This window comes from Melanerpes formicivorus, unplaced genomic scaffold, assembly GCF_026170545.1.
Source record: "Melanerpes formicivorus ecotype bairdi unplaced genomic scaffold, bMelFor1.0.p_v2 SCAF_4, whole genome shotgun sequence".
Lineage (NCBI taxonomy): Eukaryota > Metazoa > Chordata > Aves > Piciformes > Picidae > Melanerpes > Melanerpes formicivorus.
The window spans coordinates 24,826,182-24,843,426 of NW_027142356.1; the positions used below are offsets into that span (position 1 = coordinate 24,826,182).

General features: G+C 48.0%; 1 protein-coding gene across 1 annotated transcript in view; it reads left to right on the forward strand.

Annotated features, from left to right (window-relative positions):
* Positions 1–9,457: 9,457 nt before the first annotated feature.
* The window catches only part of LOC137461491 (transmembrane protease serine 11E-like), a 46,485-nt gene continuing 38,697 nt past the window's right edge, over positions 9,458–17,245 (forward strand). The window contains exon 1 of the mRNA XM_068171213.1: positions 9,458–9,960. Coding sequence (XP_068027314.1) covers positions 9,797–9,960 — 164 coding nt within the window. The 5' untranslated portion in view covers positions 9,458–9,796. The remainder of the gene's footprint in view (positions 9,961–17,245) is intronic.

Here is a 17,245-nt window from a genome sequence, read left to right on the forward strand (position 1 = left end):
GAACATATTCCACACTGGTTTGTCTCTATTTGTATGTATTTCATTTTATTGCTTTTATTTTCATTAAAGTGGGTGTTTGGTTCCCCCCCCCCCCCCCCCCCCCCCCCCCCCTCAACTCATCAGTCTCTCTCCCTTGTTTCCTTTCCTTTCCCTTTGGGAAGGGAGAGGGGCTGGCAGAGAGTGTCTGCCACTCATTTAGTGGCCAGCCCAGCCCTAGACACATTTATCTGGCCATTGGAATGTGCTGCCCAGGGAGGTGGTGCAGTCACCGTCCCTGGAGGTGTTCAAAAGAGGATTGGATGTGGCACTTGAAGCCATGGTTTAGTTTGTCATGAGGTGTTAGGTGGTGGGTTGGGCTTGATGATCTCCGAGGTCTTTTCCAACCTTATTGATTCAACGATTCTATCTACTGGCTTTGTGTAGTCTTAACCATCTGCTTTTGACTTGTTAGAAGAGCATCATGGAAAAAGAGCATGACTGCTAGAAGAACAAAATAGCATCCAGACTTGGACAAAATTTACCCACCTGGCCAAGGTTTACCTGTTTGTGTGCAGGCAAACAGATCTTGTGTCAACCACTAGAGGGTGAATGGCATTGCCTAAGAGCTGTAGGCTCTTGGCAGCTGGTGCTGATCTGCTGGAGAGATCATAGAATCATTGAACAGCTTAGGCTGAGAGAGACCTTAGAGATCCAACCTCCCTGCCATGGGCAGGGAGGCCTCTCAACTCGACCAGGTTACTTAAGGCCCCATTCAACCTGGGCTTGAACATCTTCAGGGAGAGGGCATCCACAACCTCTCTGGACAATCCATTCCAGAGTCTTGCCACACTTGTAGTGCAGAATTTCTTCCTAAGATTGAATCTAAACCTATTCTCCTTCAATTTAAACCCATTTTCCCTTGTCCCATTGGTGGACACTCCTGTAAAAAGTCCCTCTCCAGCCTTTCTGTAGGTTCCCTTCAAGCATTGGAAGGCAGTTATAAGGTTCCTCTGGAGCCTTCTCTTCTCCAGGCTGAAAAATCCCAGCTGCCTCAGTCAATCCTCATAGCAGAGGTGTTCCAGCCCCTGGATCATCTTTGTGGCCCTCCTCTTGACTTGTTCCAACAGACCTATGTCCCTCTTACGATGGGGACACCGGAACTGGACATGGTATTTGAGGTGGGGTCTCAGCAGAGCAGAATAAAGGTGGAGAATCCCCTCTCTTGTCCTGCTGGCTACACTCCTGATGCACCCCAGGATACAGCTCTCCTTAGGGCCTGCATGAGAGCACTGCTGCCTCGTGGGGAGCTTCTCATCGCACTCTCAGGTCCTTCTCTTCAGCGCTACTCTGTACCCAATTTATATTTGTGCCTGAAGGATGTTCTGGAGGACAAGGAAACATGTCCATATTTCCTTGAATATACATGGGTGCTACATGGTTGCCTTGCAAAGCTTGAGGTGGCTACAGCTGTCCAGCTTTTAGTGTAGGTCTCTGCAGCACTGGGTGAGTTTCAGTCTTCAGCTCCATCAGAAAGCTGGCAGCGGGTGCTTCCCTCTAGGTCTGCTCAGTACAGTGTGCTGTGAGCAAGGACTGAGCAGACCTGGTCTGCTTCTCTGCTGCACTATAACCAGACCCAGGTCCTGTGGCAAGGCAGGATGGAGAGGCCACTGTCAGATGTTGCTGGCATCATGGGTCTATTTTTGGAGCTTGTCTGGCTTCCTGAGAACAAGACAACCAAGAGAAGCAAGCACACTGAGACTGATGGGATGGGAAGTTTGCAGTGTCACACAGCTGCTGTTTGCATTGGCCTCCCTTTGTAACAACTGATAGAATCACAGAAGAGAGTCTTACAATCATAAGACTGATTTGGTTGAAGAAGGTTGAGTCCAAATATTTTGTAACTGTGCCAGGTATGGTGCTAAACCATGGCCCTCAGCACCACATCTCTCCCTCTCTGGAATACCTGAAGGCATGGGGATTCAATCACCTCCCTGGGCAGCCTGTGCCAGTCTTTGAGAACTCTTCCAGTCAAGAAGTTGTTTCTGAGATCCAACCTAAACCTCCCCTGGTGCAACTCGAGGTCATTTCCTTTCATCCTATTACTTGTCACTAGGGAGAAGATACCAACTCCCACCTTGCTCCAACTTCATTTCAAGTGGTTGTAGAGAGCAAGGAGGGCTCCCCTCAGCCTCCTTTTCCCCAGGGTAAACAATGACTCTTGTTGATCAAAGACACCAGATTTCTTCTTGTCCCCTTCCCATCAGGAGGGGAAGCTTGGTACAAACTGTACCATGGGCTGAGATAGAGGAGCCATCTCTTGATGAATGCAATATATTTGGCTTCATTGATCTTGGTCTAGAACACCTAAGAGCTGAAGGGATTGGAATTTGGGATTATCTAAGAGGCTAAAAAGCAGTGCACCAGTTTGGTTGCAGGAATGGATAGGTAGAGAGCAATGAATGTTGCCTACCTTGACTTCAGCATGGATTTTGATGCTGCCTCCCATAACATCCCTGTAGGTAACTTCAGGAACAGTGTGTTAGATGATGGGTTGGAAACTGGCTCAACAACAGAGCTCACAGTTGTGATCAGCAGCACAGAGTCCAGCTGGCATGTGGCCAGTGGTGTTCCCCAGGGCTCAGTAGTGGGTCCAGTTTTGTTCAGTATCTTCATCAATAACCTGAATGAGGGGACTGAGTAGACCCTCAGCAAGTTCACTGATGGTGGCTAACACCCTGTCAGGCTGTCTTGCCCTCCAGTGAGACCTGGACAAGCTGGAGAGCTGGGTGAAGGGGAACCTCATGAGGTTCAACAAGGACAAGTGCAGAGTCCTGCAGCTGGGGAGGAACAACAGCAGGCACCAGTACAGGTTAGGAGTTGTCCTGCTGGAAAGCAGCTCCATGGAGAAATCCAGGCTGGGGCATGATGGGACTGAGAGCAACCCTGTGGAGAAGGACATAGGGTACAGGTGGATGAAAAGCTGTACAGAAGTTAGCAATGTGTGCTCACAACCCAGAGCCAGCCCTGGGCTGATCCCCAGCAGCATGTGCAGGGAGGGGATTCTGCCCCTCTGCTGTGCTCTGCTTAGACCAGCTGCCCCACAGCGCTGGGGCCAGCTCTGGAGCCTCCAACACGAGAAAGATGTGGAACTGCTAAAACAGATCTAGAGGAGGACACAAAAATGATCAGAGGGCCAGAGCACCTCTTCTGTGAAGACAGGCTGAGAGAGTGGGGGTCGTTCAGCCTGGAGAAGACCTTGTTGTGGCCTTTCAGTATGCAAAGGGATGACAGCTCCTGTGCTTTCTGTCATCCAGTTGTGCCCCTGGGCAATCCCTTCCCTGAGGAAGAACTTCCCATCAGCTGGGCATCCAGAGACTGTTTTAACTGCAGAGGGTTCTTTTGAAGTCATTACAGTCAGCTGCCTGCAGTCTTCATACATCCCTGCCCTTCCCCAGACCCTGTGGGGCACCTGCAGTTTTCACCCTTTGGATCTGTGAGCCAGACAGGCTGGCACTGTTCTCCATGCCAGCAGACATGACCTGCATACCTACTGGATTCATGCCTTCCCCAGAGGACAGACAGATGGAGGGGTTGTACTAGGAAACAGTGTCTCCCATGCTGGGTGGTGGTGAGAACATCAGAGAAAAAAATCATTTTTTGCTGTGAGAGTGGCTGAACTTGAAACAAAACCCAGCTGGATATAACCTTAAGCATTCTGGCCTAGCTTCCCGTGTTCTGAGCAGGGATTTTGGGCTGCACCATCTCCAGAGTTCCCACCTCAGTTAAGCTGTGATTCTGTTCTCCCAAAGTGCCCAGCAGCTCTAGGGAAGGGCATGTGGCCATGGTACTGTCTCAGATGGGCTGACTGCCCCTCAGCTCTTTCTGTGTTGGGTGAATGCTCTGGTAGACAACCTGAAGAAGACTGGCACCAGGTCATCCTCATTCTTGACCCTTAGACGCAGTACTTAGTGCCTGACTTGTCTGGCACTGTTACCATGGATTGAGTAATCAATGAAAATAGCAGGACCCAGAAGGGCAAATAGTCTGTTCTGTGCCACCCAGGCAGAGAGCAGGTTACCCAAGAGTCAGCTGGGCCAGAGGGTCCCAGAGGGAGGCAGTAAACCAAGCAGGATCCTCATTTGATGCTGAGCACTTTTGCCTGAAGCCTGCTGCATTTTTCTGTCAAGAGTGACTCAGCTCCTGAACTCTGGGTGAAAGGACAGCCACAGTTGAAGCAGCTGCAGAATGGAGGCCCTGGGCTTGATTTTCCTTCTGTCTAATTTAGCCTATTAGGGCCTTGAAGGCTAGTGCCGTGTGTGAGACATCAAGAGCTTGCTCACAAGAACCACACTGGGGGGATCTTGCATACTGCTGCTGAGCAGACTGGGACACACAACAGCTGTGGCAGAAAGCATCTCAAAGAGCCAGACTGGCTTCCACAAGGCAAGTCAGCTGCTAACAAATAATATGAATCACAGAACAGTTTGGGTTGGAATGGACATTAAAGATCATCTAGTTCCAACCCCCCATGTCACAGGCAGGGATACCTCCTGCTAAACCAGCTTGTTCAAGGCCCCATCTAAGTTACCTTTGAACACTTCCAGGCTTTGGAGCCTCCCCAGCTCTGGGCAACCTGTTCCAGTTCCTCACCATCCTCATGGGGAAGAATTTCTTCCTAATGTCTCATCTAATCAAAATCAAATCCAAGCTAACCCTTTTGTGGTGACAGAACTGGGTAGAAAAGGCTTGTTTTGAGTGCTTTGCCTCCTGCAGATGTCTGTGGTAGTGCTCCCAGTAAAGTCTCTCTGGTGCTTCTGATGTGTGAAATGATGCTGCTGTTCTTTTGTTCTATTTCAACTGATAATGTTTTTGGTTTATCTTAATGTGCCTTGTTTCTTTGTAGGCCCAGCCCAAGCCATAGAAAGATCTCCCATCCCTTGGGAGATGCCTGCCGCCTGTCTGGGAGGAGGGGGTTTGTGTCATGGTTGTAGACAGCAGCTTGATTGCTGGGCAACACCTGGGAGAAAATGCAGGCTTGCCTGTTCCACTGTAGCAACCAAGCAGCAGCTGTGGCCAAACAGCTGCAGAGGACAGACACCTGTGTGCACCCTCTGTGCCTTCCATGGGCTGCCCAGCTATGAATTCTTCTTTACTGACTCTAGCCGTGGGGGACTTGGGCTGTCTCAGGGCGTTGCCAGCTCTCCTGGGCTGGCCCATCTGGCTGCTGCTCAGACGGGCGTAGCAGTTTCTGTTAGAAGGGCTTTGAAAGAGGGACTAATTGGAGAGCAACCAGGGGAGCACAGATCCACACGGCAGAGCTTGGGGCCGCAGCATCTGTGAGCCTCTGCATGCTGGCTAGCAGAGAACAACATGGGTGTGCTGGGTCCTGCACCTGGGTCACAACAACCCCGGGAGCACTTGAGGCTTGGGGCACAGTGGCTGGAAAGCTGCCAAGCAGAAAAAGACCTGGGGGTGCAGATTGACAGCAGCTGAACGTGAGCCAATGTGAGGCCAGCAGCAGAGAAGTGATCTTGTGCCCCTATACTCAGCCCTGGTGAGGCCACACTTCAAATACTAGGTTCAGTTTGGAGTCCTGACTCCAAAAAGGAATTTGAGGGGCTGGAGCAGGGCTGGAGCAGGGCAACAAAGCTGGTGAATGGTCTGGAGAGCAGGCCTGGTGAGGAGCAGCTGAGGGAACTGGGGGTGTTGAGTCTGGAGAAAAGGAGGCTGAGGGGAGACCTCATTGCTCTTTACAACTCCGTGAAAGGAGGTTGGAGCTAGGTGGGGGTTGATCTCTTCTCCCCAATATCAGGTGGTAGAAGGAGAGGAAATGGCCTGAAATTGTACCAGGGGAGGTTAGGTTGGAGATTAGGAATGTTTTTTCCCCTGCAAGATTGCTTAGGGATTAGAATAGGCTGCCCAGGGAAGTGGTGGAGTCACCATCCCTGGAGGTATTCAAGAAACCTGTGGACATGGCACCTGGGGATGTGGTTTAGTGGCTGTGAGGCTGATGGTTGGACTCACTATTTTAAAGGGCTTTTCCAGCCCAAACAATTCTATGATTCTGTATCATAAATCAGGCTCTGAGTGACTTTTTAAGGCTCAGGATAAAGAACCTGCCTTCTCTTCTTGCTGTGCTCTGATGTTGGCTCTGGAGAATCATTCTATCCTTTATGTGGAATTTATGTGTTGGTTTTCTCTGTAACAATTGTTGAATACTGTGGCTGGGAATTTCCTGTGGGACAGGAAAGTATAGGATAATGAACTGCTGACCCTTTTTGTCAGAACAGGAGGGCTGTGTAGTTATGTCCACAGCTGAAGTTACAAAGTATGAAGGAATGCATCTCATTTAGAACTTGCCCTGAACTTTGAAGGTCAAGTGCAGGGTGCCTTTGTGTTTTTCAGAAGGGGGAGGCCTTGAAGCCACCACCGAGCTGTGCTGATGAAACAGGAATGACCTTGTCCTCAGGAAGGATTTCAGCACAGCGTACCACTTTGGTCTCACCATGTGGTCACAGGATCGCAGAGTAACTTAGGTTGGGAGGGATGTACAAGAGGTCACTTCCTCTAACCCCCTGCTCCAAGGAGGCCTGATTGGTTCAGCTTGTTTGAGGCCATGCTGTTTAACATCACTTCTGTCAGCTCTTTCAAATATTTCTGTCAAGAAGGGATTGACCACAGTCTTTGGACTAAAATTCATGGCCTGAGTTGAGTAACTGGTAGAGACAATTATGTAAAGCATCTGTGACTGTAAATTCCAAAGATGTTATTGCTATGGGGCTGGCAAAAAAAAACTTCTCTGAAGGCGTTCTTTGCCTCTACAGCCCAGGAGCCTGTGTAAGTATGCAAACACAACCCCAGGCAGCCTGTTATTACCATTCCTAGGCAAGCAGTCTGTCTGTCTGACCGGCTGGGCTGACTTTGCAGGGTTAATTTTTACACTTTCATTCACAAAAATCCTGTGTACCCACATTCTGGGATTCCCACCCCCATGCTTTGATAGCTGGTTTCCCTTCTGCTTCCCTGGTATGAAGGGAAAAAAAAAGGTTGGTAGCTGCCTCAGCTTGCTGAATAACCCCATCAGACCAAGCACTCTGCAGCTTGCTGATTCATTGTGCAGAAAATTGGTCCTTAATCATTGCCCTTTTCTGGCCTGTCTGTACTGTTTTTTGTTCCTGGGGGGCAGGTACATGCAAACTGATTTTTGCATGATCTGACACAAGTCTATTTTCTCATTTTCCACTGGTTTCTAGGACAGTTAATTTTAACATTTCATTTGAAACTAAAAGCAACCTTGTTCATAGGTTTGCGGGATGGTTTTGGTTGGAAGGGACCTCAAAGATTATCCAAGCCCCCCTGCTATGGGCAGGGACACCTCCTGCTAGACCAGGTCTCTTAAGGCCTCATGCAACTTGGCCTTGAACAGCTCCAGGGAGGGGGCATCCACAACCTCCCTAGGCAACCTGTTCCAGTGTCTCACCACCCTCACTGTCAATAATTTCTTCCTAATCTCCAGTCTCAACCTCCCCTCTTCCAGCTCAAAGCCACTGGCCCTCATCCTATCACTCCAAGCCCTTGTCAAAAGTCCCTCCCCAGCATTCTTGTAGCCCCCTTCAAGTACTGGAAATCTGCTCTAAGGTCTCCCCAGAGCCTTTCTTCTCTGAACAGCCTCAGCTCTTGCAGGCTGTCTACACAGGGGATGTGCTCCAGCTTCGTTTTTTATGATGCAGATCACAAAAAATTCTTGATTGTAGGGAAATCAAATCAAATCACACTTGTGGAATACCTCTATTGTTCGTGCTCTGCAATAACAACCAGAAGGTCTTTCCTAGTGTGTTCTGAAAGTTACCAGATGTTTATTCACCTGTTCTTCAAGACCTTCCCTCTACCACCACCTTCAGAAACCCTTTACAATCTTATATTGTAATTCATTTTCTTTGCCTCCCCAGAGCCTTGTTTCAGAGGCCAAAATCTGAGGGAGCTGTTTGCTGAAACCTGCTCCTACTGGAATAAGGATTTTTCTTGACCTAGGTGGGCAGAACTGGCCTTTGAACTTCTGGGCACATCAGGGAAAACATTCTTCATCTTGCAAGGTGAAGACTTCAAGGGTTGTCTGTTCTCAGTGTTCTTGGTCTAGACTTCAGGGCAATTGATTAATAAATACTAGTGACCAAATTCATGTCAGTAATCTGCTCACAATGCTGCCAGCTTTGCACTCTGTGAGCAGCCTGCTGTGCAAAACCTCAGCCTGACCATTCTGGGCAGAAGTTTCTGTGCCCTTCTTTGTGTTATGTCTGAAACTCAGTTAAGGTTTTTCTGTTCTATGAGTGAGTCTTGCAAGGATGTCAGGTTCTGTAATCACAGTATTAAAAGAGAGGAAGAAGAGAAACTATTTTGACTTCTGGATTGAGTTGGTTTGTAATTCATCCCCAGTTCTTTTGGAGTCCCTGGGGGTGTGGGCTGTGTTTCTGGGTGGAGCAAGGTTTGCCTTTGTGCACAAAATTTGTTGAGTTTTATTAACCCTTAAATAGAAAAGGACAAAGCTGAGGGGAAGGAGAATGCCCAAGGAGGATGAGAGTGCTTGACACGTAACTGTGTATTCAGTCTGTAAATCCTCATGGAAGACAAGGAAGTCCAGCAGGGTTTTTTCTACTGGGAGTTAGATGGAGCCCAAAAAAAAGAGAATTGATTTGATCAAAGCAAAGGAAGAAATCAGTGTTAGAGAAACAGGAGATGCTGTGCAACACCAGTCAACTTTTCCCACTGCTAAAATGGGCTGTGCCTACAACTGCATCCAAGTGCACCCAAATGGGCATTTTTGGGAAACGATGGGAAATGTCTCGGTATGAGTAAGGAAAACTTCTGTCTTGTCTGCTTTATTATTATTATTTTGCCCCACTCTGTTACAGAGGGGTTTTTGTTCTGGAAGATGAGAAATGTTCCCCCATAAAAATGACTGAAATGTTGAGACTTCCTTGGAGAACCAAACGCTTCAGACCTTTTGACACAAATCGAAGCGCATCAAAGGCTAGAAATCAGAATTTTGGTTTCTGGCAATTTTCCTTTTTGGTTTGGTATTTTAGATGTAAGTAGAGAATTTCTCACTGGAGGATGCCCACCTTTGCCCCTCTCCAGCCGGCTCTGAAGGGTCACGTTTGTGCTGGGAGAAGGGAATTCCAAGCAGATTGGTGGCCATTTTCACCGAGTAAGCATTTTCCACAGGCGGGGTTATGCCAGCCATTTAGTGACTAACATGTAATTAGGAGGCTGGATACTTATAGTTGACATGTCCCTGATGCCAAGGGAGACCAGGACAGCAGTGGAGGAGTGAGCACTGAGGAGAACAGGCCGGCCTGACCGAGCCATTGGTGCCTGCAGGTTGTGTTTGGCCTTCGTGTTGGCTGCCTCGGAAGGCCAGAGGCTCAGCGCTGCGGGCAGTGCGGTGCCTCTGTCCTGTCAGCCTCTCAGCGAGCACAGGGCAGAAGGTGCTGTGGGCCTCGCAGTGAGCGCAGGACAGAAGGTGCCGCTCAGGAGAAGGCCTGGTGCAGGGACGTAGGCTGGGCAGAAAGGGAGTGCTGGAAAAGGGAAACCTCTGGCGCTTCCTGTTGTGCTGTGGTGAAGAACCAGCCCTCGTGCCCGGGCCGGTTTATCTGCTCTGTCCATCTCTGCCTGGGGAGCTCTTTGATGCGGAGCTGATCCGAAGGCTGCAGTCTCGTTATCAACTCCATGCTCACCTCTGCTTGTTTTCACGCTGAAGTCTGCTCCCTCGTTTTGCAATAACCCACAGGGTGCCGGGTGTTGCGCCAGCCGTGCCTCAATGAAGGATCTTCATTCAGCACCTTTCCCTTCCCGTCACAGCAGTCAGCGCGACTCCTGCGTTTACCAGCCGCATTCGCTACGTAGCCCAGACTTCAGTCGAGCCTTGGTTGGTGGTCAGAAGGGATACCAGACCTACCGGGACCTGCCATGGGACCTTCAAAAGTAGGTGGTGTGTCTTAACTCAGGAAGCCTGATTTGAAGGTGCAGTGGGTGTAAAGGATACTGCTTGTGGGACAGCTTTAGGACTTCGAGGACATCTGTAGATGTGGAAGAGGAGTCTGTCTGTTCTCTTGCCTGACCTTGGACCTTGCTGCTCTCTCTGCTCCTCTCATCCTTTTAGATCTAGGGCACAGCATGGACCCTTCTGGAACATGCAGCATGAAAAGGGGAAAGCTAAAGAGTAAGCTGCAGGCTGAAAGGGAGGCTTTGGATGTTGTGGTTGGGAAGGAAAGAATAACACATGGCTGGAGTGAGAAATGCAGAGGTGAATCCTTCCCTAGCATAGCCAGGAGCACAAATATTTGCCTCCTCTTTAGAGAGAGAATAGGGTGGCTTAGATTGACACCTTTCCTTGCTGTGATTGTCTCATCCTGCCCCAGCAAGCTTTTATAGCTCAGTGCATAATCTGGAAAGTTCTTTTGTGCCAAAATCCAGTGTTAGTAGCACAATTTTGGGAAACCATGGGTTTCACTCGGGTTGAGTTACAATATTATTTCCCTCAAACAGTCCAGTTAAAAGTCCAGTGATGGCAGCATGACTCTGGCAAGCTGTTTTGTGCCAAAGTATTTTGTCCAGTCAGAGGAGCTGGATGTCCTCAGTTTTGCTTTGCTGTAACAACATTTAAGACAGTGCTGGAAAATTCAGAGCATTTTAACAGAACTAAGTCTCCCAACTGTGACACGCTGCTGTGCTTCCTTGGGTCAGAGCAAGGACCTGGTCATAAATGTCCAGTGAGTCTCCTTGAATTTGTCATTTCTGTTCAACTCTCTGGCTCCTGGTTCCAAGTGGCAACAGGAGGAGATGTTCAGCCTCCCTCAAGTTTGGTTTATGTTGTTCCCTCAGCAGTTGACAAAGATTGAAAAAAATAACCTCAGGAACAAGAATCTAGAAGAATCTGGAATTACTGGGGGGTTTAACACTGATGATTTGGTGAGGGGGCTGTATTTTGGGAGGGATTGCTAGAGACTACATTAATCTCTCTGGTACTGCTTTGAGTAAATGGCTGGGGGTAATTGCAAGCCTACTTATTGTTCCCATCCTCAGAGTTTCTAAGAATTGGAGGGGTTAATTATTTCTGGACATACTGAAATAGAAACATGGATACTGGACTGAGAAAATTTATTTGTGCCCACTTCAGTGCTTTCTCCTTTTGTGAGGACAATAGAGAAGGGGGAAAAGAGCTGATGAAGGCTCTGGAGAAACAGGTCTGGTGAGGAGCAAGTAAGGGCACTGGGATTGTTTAGTCTGGAGAAGAGGAGGCTGAGGGGAGATCTCAGTGCTCTGTACAACTCCCTGAAAGGAAAATTCAGTGAGGTGGAGGTTGGTCTCTTCTCCCTAGTATCAGGTGATAGAAGGACAGGAAAGAGCCTGAAATTGTGCCAGGGGAGGTTTAGGCTGGATAGTAGGAACAATTTCTTTCCTGAAAGACTGGTCAGGGATTGGAAGAGGCTGCCCAGGGAGGTGGTGAAGTCACCATCCCTGGAGGTGTTCAAGAAAAGTGTGGGTTTAATGTCCATGGTGGTGCTAGGTTGCTGGTTGGACTCACTGATCCTTGATTTCTTTTCCTGCCCAAACAATTCTATGGTTCTATAACATTTTAGTCTATATTGACTTTATCAGGAGAAGACAGAGTTCAGCTTTTAGTTCTGTGCTCCCCAGTGGTACCCTGCTCAATACCCAAAGACCCTCTGCCTTGTTGAGTATCTATGCCCTAAAAGCTCTGCTGCTTTAGCTGTCAGGTGAAGTCCCATCAGCTGTGCGCATCAGCTGGTGCGTGCTGCACACAGAGGATGCCAAGTAAGAGTCCTCTCCTGGGTGGAGTGGAGAACCCATTCCCTGTTCTGCTTAGGTGCAAAGCCAGTTGCCAGGTCTTGCTGATAGCAACAAGGGTGTAAATAATCTTATTGACAGTGTGCTAGGGGGTAGTTAAACAACCTGTGTCGAGTTTGGTTGCCTCCTTGTTAGAAGACTTAGTTAGAGTAGATGTTTGGTTAGACCGTTGTAAAATCTGCAGGACGCTAGGGATCGCGTGTTGGATAATTGAATATTTACACACCTGAGCAGGGATGGACACAGCCTGGTCTGAATCAAAGCCCCCAGGTAGCCTGTGAAATGTCCAGAGCTCTTTGCTGGGCAAGGGCATAGACCTGAGTGTGGAGCTGGAAGCTGTGCTGCTTGAGCTTGTGGTGCTGTGTCTTGTAAGGGCAGTGCTTCCGCTCTAGCTATATCCAGTCCCAAGATGCCTCTTATCACATTTCAAGCTAAGCTAGAGCACGTGCTCCATAAAATCCTTCAGGAAGCAAAGCTGCTAAGAAAGACTGGGTGGAGTAGACAGCCTTGCTGTTCTTGTCCCTCTGTTGTGCTGTGTCCTGCAGTCTGGGAAGCAGTGCCCTACCTCCAACTTCCTCATGAAGCGCTTGTGCCCTGGCAGGGTGAGGTACAGTGACTGCTGCAGTATGTGATAGTCTACAAGTAGGTGGAAATGCAGTACCACTTGCACCAGTTTGTCATGCAGGAGCTGGACAAAATGATTGTAAATTACAGGCTGCTGAGGTGTAACAGGAAATGGATACCAGCCCTGCTGCAAGGACACTCATGTCGCATTGGCATCAGTGGGAGTTAACCTTGATTATTGCAGCAGGCAGATGTGGTTCCTCCATGGTACCAAAGAGAAACCAAATACTGCTCAGTTTGCCCCAGAGAAGATCCAGATACCAAGAAACTACAGTGAAGTGTTTTGGACTCTGGTACACTGAACACATCACTGTTCCTTTGCCATTTTAGACAAGAAAACCAGAATGAGAAGGGACCTCCTCCCTGAGCCTTAAGAGCTTTTCGCCGTAACTGATCAAACCCCAGTGGACACTCAGTAGCTTTTCTGGCCTTTGCTGATCCTCTTACAGAATGTTGCAGAAGTGCCTCACATTATGAACTTTTACAGAAGGTTTTATGATTTGGTTCAGCAGAATGCCACTAAAGTCAAGCCATTCTGTGTCCATCACATTGTCCTTCATGTCTGTATTACAGGTTACAAGAGAGATCTTCATTATGAATGAAGTCAAACTGACACAAAGCTTGGGATTGCTTAAATCCGTCACGCTTCTGATACAAGACAACCAAAAAACCTTCATGTGGTCTGTCACCTCAATGTCCCTCTTGGAGTGAGGGCTCAAAAACTAAAACCAGAATTCAAGGTGCAGCCTCAAAGAAGCGCTGCTCTGTTCTGTCAGACTTGCAGAAGTCTTCAGAAGAGATCTGGTGTGCATGGAGTTGATTTCCAGTAACATTTCATCTAACAGTAAAAGATTTCTGTCAGCAGAAGGACTGACCACTGTCCTGTGCTGTGTCCTGTGAGCACACTGCCCTGTGTACTCACAGAGACTGGTAAGGCTGAGACAGGGCATTTTCTCTTCTTTCCTCCTTCTCACACCACCTCAATAAAATTGAAGCACTGTCTGTTCAAAAACTGTGGAGAAGATTGGTCTGTCTAAACACACCTCTCTTACAGGACTGAAAGCAAAGGACACTTAATAGCCCAGAAGAGATCATCTTGAGGTGACTGGTTGGGTTTGGCTGTTGGGCTGTCCTGTCAGCACCTTTCTTGAGCAGACACTGCCAATGCATGCATGCCAGAGCAGAGCCTGTGTTCTCTTTCCTGGTCATGATGACTGTCACTCTGACTTAGCTAGACACTATCTCTGAGGTGAAGCTCACTGCAGGTAGTGGAGGGTTTCCCAGAGGTGTCAGAGTGCTTTCTGCCCTGCTGAGAAACACCTTGGAGGCTTCTCCTCTGAAGCAGGCAATTTGACTTGTAGAAGTCAGTTTTAATTCTGCTTCTATGCAAGAAGTGACTCTAATGGGGACCTTCACTCCAAGAAGGACATTGAGAGGCTGGTGAGGAACAGCTGAAGGAACTGGAAGTGTTTAGTCTGGAGAAGAGGAGGCTGTGGGGAGATCTCATTGCTCTCTACAACTCCCTGAAAGGAGGTTGGAGTGAGGTGGGGGTTGGCCTCTTCTCCCTAGGAACAAGTGATAGGAGAAGAAGAAATGGCCTCAAGTTGCATCAGGGGAGGTTTAGGTTGGACATAAGAAGAAAGTTCTTGACTGAAATGGTTCTCAAAGATTGGAATAGGCTGCCCAGGGCGGTGGTTGAATCCCCACCCCTGGAGGTGTTTCAAAGAGGCAGAGATGTGCTGCTGAGGGTCATGGTTTAGCACTGGCCTTGGCAGAGTTAGAGAATGGCTGGACTGCATGAGCTTGAAGGGCTTTTCCCACCAAAACCATTCTGTAGTTCTGAATTCCAGCCGGTACAAGACACTGATGTTTATTTTGTAAGCTAAGAGGTTTCAGGCTGCTGTGAGGCAGGTGCATGCATGATTGATTCAATGTGTTTATCACATGGTTGTTGAGTTTTTTAAAAACAAATTAGGTTATCACTTAGGATTTTTAATTTTCCTTTGAGACTGATTCCACTCCCCCCCATCAGTGCTCCTGTTGGCAAAAATCACCAGACATAATTAACTGTGTCCTTCTCATAGCTGCCTTGTAAGATGCATACAGGCAGGGATCCTTCTGGCTCTGGGCTTATTGGAGTGAGCTTATTGAGGAAAGGGTTTCTGGGTCCCTTCTATGTGGTCAGGATCCAGGGAACCCAAGTAGGGAATGCAGAGCTCCAAATCTCCTACCACCACTCATGACTTGGGCTATTTCTAGGAAAATGCCAGCTGAAAAAGCCACAACAGTGTTAGGAATGACTGGGAGACAGAGAGGACAGCCAAGGAAAATTGGTACATCAGTGTGGGCAGTTTTGCTTCAGTTTTTGTGGTTTGGCAGCAAATATTTCACCACTCTTCCTAATCAGACAAATCTTAGTCTGGGATTTGGCAATCTTCTGCTGAGAGGTGAAATCCAGTCTCTGACTGCAGTGTATTTAAGATTTCTGCATGGGCATGGCTGCCTGGAACAGAACAGAGGGGAGGACTCTGCAGGCTGCAGGCAGAAGGGGCCCCAGCAGAAAACCCAGCCAGGGCAATGGGAGGCTTGCAGCTGGTATTTGATGCAGGCTTAAAATCTCCATTTCTGCTCTGAACAATTTCAGTGACTTTCTCAGCTGGAGTGGTTTTAATCCTGCTGTGGATTTCTTGGTTACGCTCCCTGTTCCTGCTTCCTTGAGCTGATAGTTCCCAAGGTGCTGGCATGGAGTGCCTGACTTGATGGGAAAGTGAATCTTCCCAGTTGTTATTTAAAAGGAATGGGGAGACTTTATTCAGAAACCAGACATCCCAAGTTCCAAAACAGCCTCCCCCTCTCCCCCGCCAAATCAAGTGACTTACTAAGATGTATTCATCCAACAGCTTCTTGTCTAAGCAAACACAGTTCAGAAGCTGATACTGAGTCCTCTCTGCACCTCTTTGAAATGAAGCCCTCAAACAGGTTTCATGAATGAAGTGAAAGCCAGGTATCTGAGTGCAATTACACCTATGAGCAAGCATTGTGGGCTGGGGGCTCTGTTTATTAAATGGTAACATGGAACTTGGAAGGGAGGAAATACAGAGTTAGAATCATAAAAACCATTACCTTGTGTATGAAAGATGCTGAAAGGGTTTCAAACGTCCAGCATCTGCTATGTAACTGTGCCCAGCCACCTTAGCCTGCTCTCAGGCCACATCTCTTCCACTGATAGGACAGGGACTCTTTTCTTCTCTGCAGGGCAGAGAATGGCACCCAGCCTTTCAAACGGGCTTCTCAAACCCAGCATTTGGGTTTGGGGCTGTGCCAGGATCATTAGAGCCGAAAGACCTTTTAAGTGGTTTTCCTTCCATGTGGTTTAATCAAGGCAGCTCCTTGTAAGATAAGATAAGAACATCTACAAGAATGAGTGTGAGGGGGTTGTGTTGACTGGAATGCCTTTGATTGTTCATTTTGTTGCCTGTTCTTGTAGCTGAGCCTCTCTACAAAGATAGCAGGCACGTGTGCAAAGCATGTAAGTTGTGCCAAAGACTGCTGGGGTGGTGGTGGGGAAAAAGCCAACAAACCCACAGGACAAATTAAACCTGAACTCACCACCCACTTCATGGTTTCCTCTAAGAGCTACTATCTAGGGCTTACAGTACATCTGGAGAGGGACTTGGAGTGACAGTATGAGGGGCAATGGCTTCCAACTGGAAGGAGCTTGACTGAGATCAGACATTAGGAAGAACTTTTTGCCCATGACACATGTGAGGCACCGGAACAGGTTGCCCAGAGAAGCTGAGGAGGCTTCAGTCCTGGAAGTGTTCAAAGGCAGGCTGGATGAGGCCTTGAGCATAGGAGGAGATGTCCCTGCCTGTGGCAGGGGGCTAGAACTGGATGAATTTTGAAGTTCCTTCTAACCCAAACCATTCCAGGATTCTATGATGTAGAGATACTTTTCTTAATGAGGAAGAGTCCTAACTGTTTATACCTACATATCTTTAATTCCTCTAGCTAAAGTTTTAAGGCAACTTCATGCAGTAGCCTCAGAAATATGGAGCTGCTAATCTCCAAACACTTAACAGGACAGTTGAATGACTATCTTTTATTTTTCTGCTATGCATTCACAGATGTGTTTTGGAGCAAATCACATGAGATGAGAGGTTAGTTAATAGCTGCTTTAGAGGACAGCAGGAGTGAAAGAACCTCTAGTTGGGAGTTCCAGGACAAGCCGGAACAGATGCAAGTGTCAAAGGAGTGTTCCCATTTTCACTCAAGCAAATGTCACAATATTTAGCCTGGGTTCTCTGTGCTGCAGTCATACTGTTGTAATTGCAAGGCTTTATGATGACCTGAGAAGCCTTTTCCAACCAAAATGATTCTGTGATTCTAGAATGAAATACCAGAACCTGCTTTAATATTTATGTACCGTACACAGTGTGCTTGCTGTCTCATTCCTGCATGTAGCTGCAGTAGTCACTTGCAATTATTCCTTGCAATTATATGTGGGAACACACTGAGATGTCCTCAACAGAGGATCCCTGCAGCCTGCTTGCCTGGGGGAGGCTGTACCTTAACCCCAAGGCATAAGTGTTTGCATGAGAGAGGTAGAATGAAGAACTCTGCCAAGAATTGTAGATTCACAGAATGTTAGGGGGTAGAAGGGACCTCTGGAGATCATTTAGTCAAACCCCCGTGCCAAAGCAGAATCACCCAGAGCAGGTCCCACAGGAACACATCCAGACAGATGTTGAAAGTCTCCAGAGAAGGAGACTCC